The sequence below is a fragment of the Mugil cephalus genome, chromosome 13 (genome assembly GCF_022458985.1).
Source record: "Mugil cephalus isolate CIBA_MC_2020 chromosome 13, CIBA_Mcephalus_1.1, whole genome shotgun sequence".
In the NCBI taxonomy this organism is placed as follows: domain Eukaryota; kingdom Metazoa; phylum Chordata; class Actinopteri; order Mugiliformes; family Mugilidae; genus Mugil; species Mugil cephalus.
Window position 1 is genome coordinate 17,123,631 of NC_061782.1, and position 9,014 is coordinate 17,132,644.

The following is a 9,014-nucleotide window of genomic DNA, read 5'->3' on the forward strand; positions in this document are numbered from 1 at the left end:
GTTCAGTATTTTAGAAATATAGGGATATTCAGTACAGATCACTGAATAACGTGTACTGAGTCACAAGTTCCTTTGAGTGAAATCGCATGTGAATTTTACACAACTAGACGCTCCTTGAAATTGTATCCAAAGTTCTTCATTTTATTCCCAAGTTAATTATGTTAAACATATTATATTATACTATACAGCTATGATTAGAACGTGTACAACACATTCACAGACGTATTAATCCGTCACCATGAAGCAGAAATCAGATAAATATTTTACAGATTGACATTCTCCCTTTGCAACCTAGATTTAAGTCTATTGTTACGCAACATTCTGGCCCAACACACTGTACGATCTGCTCTGATTGTATACAAGATTGTATACATCAGTGCATTTCATGAACATACAGTAGTACCCTGCGGTTCCTTTGATCCATAGCACTTAGAGCAGAACCAACACCGATCCAGTAGTAGTTTTTTTTTTGCTCAGTCAGATTCGTGCCTCCGAATCTGCAGTTGAGATTTTTTGCTACATTCTTCACAGTCTGGTCATCACAAACTGTTACCAGAACACCACTGGAACAAATTGTTTTCATCTCCCACACAAGTCTCCGGGAAGGTGAGTGCAGCATGTTAAAGGGTTTCAGTCGCTGTGGAGTCAACTTGCTACTGGTTCTGTTCAGCGAGCTCCCGGGCCTCTTTCACAAGCTCCAGCAGGGTGGAGAACATGGAGATGTCATTTGGCTGAAGACCCATCTTCTGGATCTGAGACGCACACAACAGTATAGAGTGATGCAACACATTTTCAATATAACACAGCAGTCCGTAGCAGTTGCAGTTCTTATCTACAGCCTGTGTACTGTATGTTTTTGGTGTTTCTCCTACCTGTTCCCCCAAATATTCCACATCCAGTGCCAGCTGAAGGCGAATCTTGCCGTCATCAGTGAGTCCACCATTCGCTCCAGATGTGGTAGTTGTGGTTGCACCCTTCCTGGCTTGTTTCAAACGCTTTAAACTCTCTTCCATCTTTCTCACTGAGCTCAGCACCTCAGAGATGGTCTCAAAGTACCTGAACATGAAAAGAAAGTGAGGCACACAATCTATGTGGGCTACAGCTGGAAACATCTTCATTTATGAAAGAGATGCAGAAGAAATGCTTTCCTTCATTCGTATAAAATGCAAAACGTTTTTATGAATCACAAGCACAGACCATATTTCAACAGCAACATTGCGGTGTACTTTAACCTTACTTCTGCGTGCAGTCGCACAGCGCGACTCGCAGCCACTCTTGTGCTGTCTGGGGGGTGACGAGCCCTTTTGAGTCAGTCAGCAACTGATGTAAAGGACGTAAGGCATTGTCCATGTACGCTGATGCACGCACTGGCAAATCCTACATGGGGAGGAAGAAGAATGTTAAACAAAGATAAATACTTCATATTTGTTTTAATTTTTTTTAACATTTCTGTAAGAATCTCTCTTTAACTATCAAAGAAAAAGCAACATGTTGTGGATTTAAAGAGCTGAACTTAAAAGAGCTTTTGCCAAATGCATCTTCAGTTAAAATTGTTGTTAACCTCCTGTGGCTCACCTTGCTGCAAGGATGCATAAGTGCACACAGTAGTTTAGGTTTTTTACGCCCTGTTTATGGTCATCTCAGGCTGACGCTGGTCAGAAGGAGAAACTCACCTACTTTTAAACATTACAAAATACTGGGATATACGCAAATACTGTAATGAAGGTGTCTAAAGGACTGGTAGAGGGAGGCTCTGTTTGCATTTCAAACTAGTTTCCCCCAACTGGTGGAAGACCAAAATAAATTTCTGCTGCATTTGTAAATGGGAATGTAGATACAATAGTGACTTCACAGCAACACGCACAAGGTCCAGTAAGAGGTCCAATCACAGAACGTTTATTCAGTGAAACAGTTAGTAGTCAGTATTTCCTATATCCAATTGTGAGGAAAAACCAGCAAATGCTCTGTATGGTTTTTTGACTAACCGTACACTGGATAACTCTGTAAAGGTAATATGACCACTGAATTGGTACCAGGAGAAACCTATGATAACTTGGAGCACATTAAGGGAGAATAACTTGACTGAGACATCCTTATTTAGTAGTTTTCAGTGCGTCAATAATCAGCATGGATTTTTCTGCCGTTGCTACAAAGAAATGTTGAAAGAGTGTAAGAACGAGACAGCGAAATATTAAACAGTAGATATCTATTATCAATGTTAGAGTTAACAATGAAAATAATACTCCATAGAAAAGAACAGCATTTGGCTGAATTTCATTCTTGTGTTAACGTGTATCATCACGCTGTCATTAATCAGGTCAGTGAGCGCAAGTCAAAATTCTAGTCTTTAATTAAGTTGTATGTTTCCATCAGAAACATACACTCTTGTGCACCAACTTTCAAGTTTTTCTTCTGTATCAGACAAAAAGTGTTTTTATAATATTATAATAATTTATAATATATTATAATATAGGAGAAAAACCTGCATGCCTGTTTGCAACTTCACTTACTTTATTAGTCCTGCGGTAGAGTCGTGGAACCTCAGAGGCACTTTTCAGGAAGCGACAGGAGCGTTCAGTCAGGTGTTGGGTCATCCTGGTGTTCAGAGTGGGAATGCTGCTGGACAGGCAGGCCTTAGAGTCTGCCAGAGCATCTGAGAAAGAAGACAGCACTTGTTACATGTACATACAGTCCCATACCTATTGTGGTAAAGTTGCGGAGGGAAGGCAAAGAAACACTGAACAGGAAGCGAAAACTCACCTTCCACAACAGCAAAGTTTTTAAATCCCATGTCTTCTAACCGCTGTCTGACCATCTCTGACAACTCTGGGATCTAAAAGAAAGGCAAATGTTGGGTAGAAACAATAGAGGAAAACAGAAAACTAAAACAGTGCAGATATATATTTATTTAGATGGTGTGTGTTCACCTGCTCCTGCAGCTTTTGGATATCCGCTGCGATGTAAACCAGGTGCTTTGTGGACAGCGAGGCAGGGCTCCCGCTTTCACTGCCAGCCTCGTCCAGTGACGTTCGACTGGACGTGGAAGAGGCTGAGCTCGGCAGAGGCCTGGTGGGCTCTTTATTCACCTCGGGCGACGGAGTCTTGGTCAGCACCTGCATGGACACCAAGATCATGATGAGGAACAAGATCAAGTAAACACAGTAGGCTATTCATTTGGATATGGCTCCCCTGGCTTGCTGCTCCTCTAAAGGAATTTTAAAGAATAAGTTCTTGTCTTGTTTACCTCATCAAGAAACATGGCATATCGTGAGTACAGCTGCAGCGTAAGCTTCCAGAAGCGATGGGCAAGAGGCGACAGATAGACCTTGTCGGACCAACAACGCACTAAACAAGACCACAACACCTCAGAAGCCTGCAGGTGGTATGCACTGCCAGCTGGACATGGACAGAAACATACACACATAGTTACTGCAAGTTCTGGGTACACACTGGCATACATATATCAATCAGGCACAACATTACGACCACCTTCCTAATATTGTGTCGGTGCTATTTTCGTGGGTGCCAAACGTTTCCCAGCAGAACGCTGAATTGTCAAAAGATGGTCAGTGTTATTGACTTGTCAGTGGTTTTAATGTTGTGGCTGATCCGTGTATGATAGATAGTAACTTTCTACCTGGTGCTGCCTCTAATCCATCACTTATAGCATTCTCCAGGCATCCTGCTATTTCCTTGTATCTGAAAAACAAGGTAAAACATATAGTCGGGGAAGGACAAAACAATCAGTGTGTTATCAGCTACTTTCTTGCATCAGCTCTGATAGGAGCTCATCAACAACAGTGGAAATTTTCCACTTCCCAGAACTGTGGAGGTTTGTATTGCAAAATGAGGACAGAAGCCCTAATCTTTGTCTTGACGTGAGAGAACGAAACCTGCATGTGAGCATGTCAGCAGGGGCGGGAGGATGTTGACAAACTATTTTTTCCACACAGATCAATGGCGAAACACGGTCAAGGTCCAGCATCGCATTTTTGGGATATGTTGAGCAATACGCTGACACGCATTTTCAATTTATATTTTGCTTCTTGTCATCATTTTGTGACAAATTCTCAGAGTCAAGCAATTTTCCAGATTTCTAGGCTTTGCTCAAGTTGTGAGAATCTGCCAAATTGTCTTTAGCTGCTAAAAATGCTGACAGGCTGTTATTTTAATTAAAGCTTGTCTCTATTGTCCTTTAAGCAGGACGTGTCAATTCGTCAAACTACAAGCTGCACAGAATTCCACGTTCAGCAACAACTGACTTAATATATATTAAACATAGATTTAACTGTACATATTATCCACGACAAGCAAAAATTTATGTAACTCAAAACAGTGTATATGTATGAGTTATGTTCTAAATATAAATATCAAGCTTGGATAACATTAGCAAAACTGTTCCCTAAGAGTAAGCGTGAGTAAGTATGAGTAAGTAAGGGACACACAGTCTGGAAAGAACCATGAGACATGTTCTGTGTATTCTGAAATCAATTTTATGTCAGATTTACGTCAAGTGTAGATGCATAAAGGTAATATCTACCGCAGCTGAAAGTACACAGGCAGGTTCCATTTGTTGTGGAAACTGGTGTACGATGGGTGAACTCTTAGCCTCTTCACGCTGGCCTGCGAGCTGCACTGTCGCTCAAACCTCCGCACAAAGTCCATACTCAGGCTGTAGCGCTAGAAAAGACGATGAATACGTGACAGAAAATCAACGCGGTTGAAAGTGTAATTCGTAATTACGTGACTGCGACTATACATTACAGGCAGTGTCAATGTGGCTGTACCTCAAAGAATATGTCAGGGTTTCCAGGGTTGAAGAGGTACGGCAACCTTTCCTCTATTGCTTTGATCATCTCTGGCCACACGGAGTTCACCAGGAAATCGTAACCTGGCACCGTGTCAGCTTTGTCACTGGGAAGACAGGGAACATGATACACTTAACACACCGGCACTATCACCTTTGATTTATCTCTCGTGCACAACCCATGGACATCTTTGAAAACACTGGGACAGAAAGTGATGCCTGTTATATACATGTACATTTTTTAAGCTAAATAAATAAACATGAAAATCAGAGGGACATGAGGCCTGGTCAATATGCTGAATACAACAGCTCAACAGATGAAAGCAGACTATTTGTTTTTCCTAATAGAGGCAAAGGGGGTTCAAAACACAACAAAGAACTACACAAATTCTTTGAATGAATATGGCTCAGTGATAACAATAATACCTGGATATGGCTCCTCCAGTCACCTCTCTAAGCAATCTACAGTGGTGAGGAACAAATTCCAACAGTCTAGTGTACATCAGCTGCAGACCGCCTGGACTGGACTTCACTTCCTCGACTATCACCTAAAAGGAGAAGAGATTTGTGGTTGTTCATTCATATTGTCCACTATGTAAGAAAATTCTCTCCTTCTGTAGAATTCTTATTCATATAGAAAAATTTGATATTAATTACAAACTCATTATTGCTGTGTATTGTCATGAGTGGTTTTCTATGCAAATGTTAACTCATTTATTAACCAACCCTTACAAAAAAGCCTAAATTCACTCAAATCGTCGACCATAATTCAGCATGTGTACCTGGTCCATGTAAGGTTTGACCAGCACCTGTCCCACCAGGGCTTCAGCGTCCCGTGTCTTGTCTATGGTGGCGTACGTCCTGAGGCAGTGACGCACCATGTCCACATTTGACGTCTGCAGACCTTCAATCAGCAGCCCCTCCAGAGACTGCTGCAGCATTGAGGTGATCCCTGCGATACGCTGGCAGAGGACATGAAATAGGGTCAAATATTCTATCATCAGTGGAGATGGGAGCACTGTAAGTGAAGCTCATTTAGCACTTATTAGAGGGACTGCCCAGACACTGGCTATCTTTGTCTAATAATTATGATGGATTACGAGAAGAGCAGCGAGTCAGACTGACTGGTTGACTAAGTGAGTGTCCCTGGATTTATCAGCTCTCTGATAGATTAACACTTACAGGTCTGACTTTGTCCAGTAGAGGCATGCCTTTGCTCTGCACAGCGTGGAACTGCAGCTGGTTGAATTCTGTAGCAATTCTCTCCAGGATCTGACCTGCTAACAAGGGACTGTATATGTACAGAGAGACAGAAAGTCATACAGACAGGCATTAAGAAAGAGGGCTGAGTCCCAAGCATTATGCCACAGCAAAGACCAGGCTAAACAAATCAGTATTTCTAATGTACTCTGACCTTTATTTGTGTATTTAATGCTTTACATCAGCACATATTCAGACCACTTGAGTAAAATATTGAAACTCAGCTTTTCTCATATTCTTACAAAACAGCGGTTGGATGATAATGTCAGTTCCCCACCTGCTGATTTCCAAAGAGCTTGATTCCTTAGAGTTTTGTGAGTGAAGGATTTTCTCAATCTTCTCCACTGAGCGTACAACCTGAATCAGCCGCAGTACGCACACCTGATGAAGGGTGAAAATGAAAAGAAGATTACAATTTTCGGAGACTGTCATATTGCTTGTCTTGTCTTGTTGTCTATTGTCTACATAAAAAAATGGAAAACTAGTATTGTTATAAACTTATTCAAAAACAGATAAATCATCACGTATAAATGGTCTTAAAATATATTTATTATGTGTACAAAACGTAGTACAGCATCAGATAAGAAGATGAGCTCAACCTTTTTTTTCTGCAGGTCTTCCTGCTTAGACAGCTGGTTGTCTATAGCTTGTATCACTTCGCTCACACAGGACCGCAGGCTCTGCAATAAATTACATCGTAAACGCGCTGTGGCAGAAATAATTTAAAGCTTACAGTATATTTCTTCAGAGCACATACCATAACCTCCTCTCGTAACTGTCCTAAAGGCACAGAAAGCTGATTCAGGGCTTTGTCCATCCCCACCTGAGAGAAGGGAGCAGATTGTAAAATTAGGAACAGTGACTGCTCACACTATAAGTGAGAAAATGAACACTTAATCACTTTGCTTAACCTCCACACAGTTATTTACTGCCCTGTAATTACTTTGGGATCCGTGTCTGCCTTTTAAGGACTCAACACAGCAAAGGTTTGGAATTATCTGCTTAAAATTACAAAAATAACAAACTGATTATCATAATACACTGGCTGGCCAAAACCACGCGCCACCTGGATTTAACTAAGCAAAGAGGTATGAGCCTCCTATTGGATAATTACTATATGGGTGATTATCTTTCAGCTGGCAACAAGTTATTTAACCCATCCTGATGCAATGAGCAGCTCCTCATTTCTTAAACAACCATGCGGGAAGACACATCCCATGGTCGTGGAAAAGATGTTAGTCTGTTTGAGAAGAGTCAAATCACTGGCATGCATCAAGTAAAGAAAGCATCTAAGGAGACTGAAACAAAAACTACTAAAAGTGGGTTAAGAACTGCCTAAAGCATTATTAAAAACTGGAAGGATAGTAGGGAACCATTATCTTCAAGTAAGAGCATTCCCGTACGTACAATGTGAAGGGAACTCAAGGGATTAGGACTAAACAGCTGTGTAGCCCTAATAAAACTACTAACCAGTGAGGCTAACTGGGAAAAATGCTTTAGTTTGTTAGGGAGCATCAAGATTGGGAATGGAAGAAGGTCAGGTGGTCTGATGAGTCCAGATTTACCCTGTCCAAGAGTGATGGGGCATCAGGGTAAGAAGAGAGGCAGATGAAGTGCGTGGGGTGCGCCCGGGGAGCATATTGGGGGTTAGCTGCTTGCTCAGGGCACTCCCGTCCTGTCCTTGGCTGTGGTGCCCTGAGCAAGCACCTAACCCCCAATATGCTCCCCGGGCACACCCATCAGAAGGGTTGCAGCCCACTGCTCCAACTGTACACATTACTGTGTGTGAACAAATGGATGGGTCAAACAGCAGGACAGAATTTCCCCTCTGGGATCAATATAACATATCAAAAAAAAAAAAAGAAAAAAAAAGTGATGCCCCATCATGCCTGGTGCCTACTGTACAAGCCTGTGGAGGCAGCTTATCAAAATAATGCCAGAGTGAATGCTGCTGTAATCAAAGCTAAATGCGGTCCAACCAAATATTGTGCATGACCTTTCTCTTTTGGTGGCAATTGTTTTAGGCCAGGCAGTGTAGTTGCCAAATAATTTTCTATCAATCTTCTTTTGATCTATCAAGATATTGGGCATGCTGCATAGACTTATAAACTCATATCTACTAATTATAATGGCTTACAGCTCAATCACTACACCATGTGCAACACTGACTGGGACTGGGACACTTCTTCCTAACGTCTCTTATTGGGCATGTGATTTTTAAGTTCAAACATGAACAACTGACCAGGTTGGTCGAGAGGTTAACGAAGTCTGCATAGTCCTTATTGATGAGCTCCACCATGGCCGTTTTCAGTAGCTTATAGTAGAGCTCCAGGTCCTCTCTCATCTCCTCCAGCTGGACCTGCTTCCGACACTCCGCCACAAACTGGTCAACGTCAAAGTCATCCTGCAGACAGAGACAGAGGGTTGTCAGAGATGTACACAGTGACACTGACACATAATCAAGCGGAGGCGCAGACAGAGAACGTGAAGTTGTAGCCGTGACCAGTTACATTTGCCAGTTGGACACTACCATTAACACACATTAGGTATGTCTGTGAATTGAATAGTACACGCTTTCTTGTGCTGACTTGATAAAATATGTATTACAGACGTGTGTTTCAAGATAAAGGAGCGTCAACGACTCTCGACATTTAGCTAGCTCAAAGCTAATAAGTACGGCAAAATTAACTAATGTTAGCTTTTAAACGGATTCTCACCTTCATAAAAACATCCTTGTCGAAACATAGAGAATCCGGCCCCTTTGGTAGATTCATTTTGGACCTCAAAACAAAGGCAGATACAACATTCACAGAAAAGATGACAAGCCTTTAGTTAGCTGTTACAACTCAGCTTCCGCAAACATGGCAAGAGCACCACCGAAGAAGAAGAATCACGGTAAAGAGTGGTACTGCGGCGCCCTCTAGAGGATGTGTTGCGCCATGGCTTG

The 9,014-nt window shown here is 41.9% G+C and overlaps 1 protein-coding gene across 1 annotated transcript; it reads right to left on the reverse strand.

The window, feature by feature from the left end:
• Nucleotides 1-120: 120 nt before the first annotated feature.
• cog2 (component of oligomeric golgi complex 2) lies at nt 121-8,947 on the reverse strand. The gene is made up of 18 exons (XM_047602581.1): nt 8,785-8,947; nt 8,310-8,471; nt 6,825-6,890; nt 6,667-6,747; nt 6,345-6,448; nt 5,990-6,098; nt 5,590-5,769; nt 5,234-5,355; nt 4,788-4,914; nt 4,541-4,680; nt 3,638-3,699; nt 3,245-3,396; nt 2,928-3,113; nt 2,761-2,833; nt 2,511-2,653; nt 1,238-1,377; nt 873-1,056; nt 121-752 (listed from the first exon to the last, which is right to left on the reverse strand). The coding sequence occupies exons 1-18, from the start codon at nt 8,839-8,841 to the stop codon at nt 654-656; spliced, it is 2,187 nt and encodes a 728-aa protein (XP_047458537.1). The 5' UTR covers nt 8,842-8,947; the 3' UTR covers nt 121-653.
• Between the last annotated feature and the right edge of the window lie 67 nt (nt 8,948-9,014).

Excerpts from the sequence above, each read along its gene's own strand:
- cog2 (XM_047602581.1), bottom strand. The coding sequence starts at position 8,841 with ATGAATCTACCAAAGGGGCCGGATTCTCTATGTTTCGACAAGGATGTT. Across the intron at positions 4,681-4,787 it reads ACCCTGACATATTCTTTGAG|CGCTACAGCCTGAGTATGGA; the intron begins GTACAGCCACAT and ends CGTCTTTTCTAG. Across the intron at positions 2,654-2,760 it reads AAACTTTGCTGTTGTGGAAG|ATGCTCTGGCAGACTCTAAG; the intron begins GTGAGTTTTCGC and ends CTTCTTTCTCAG.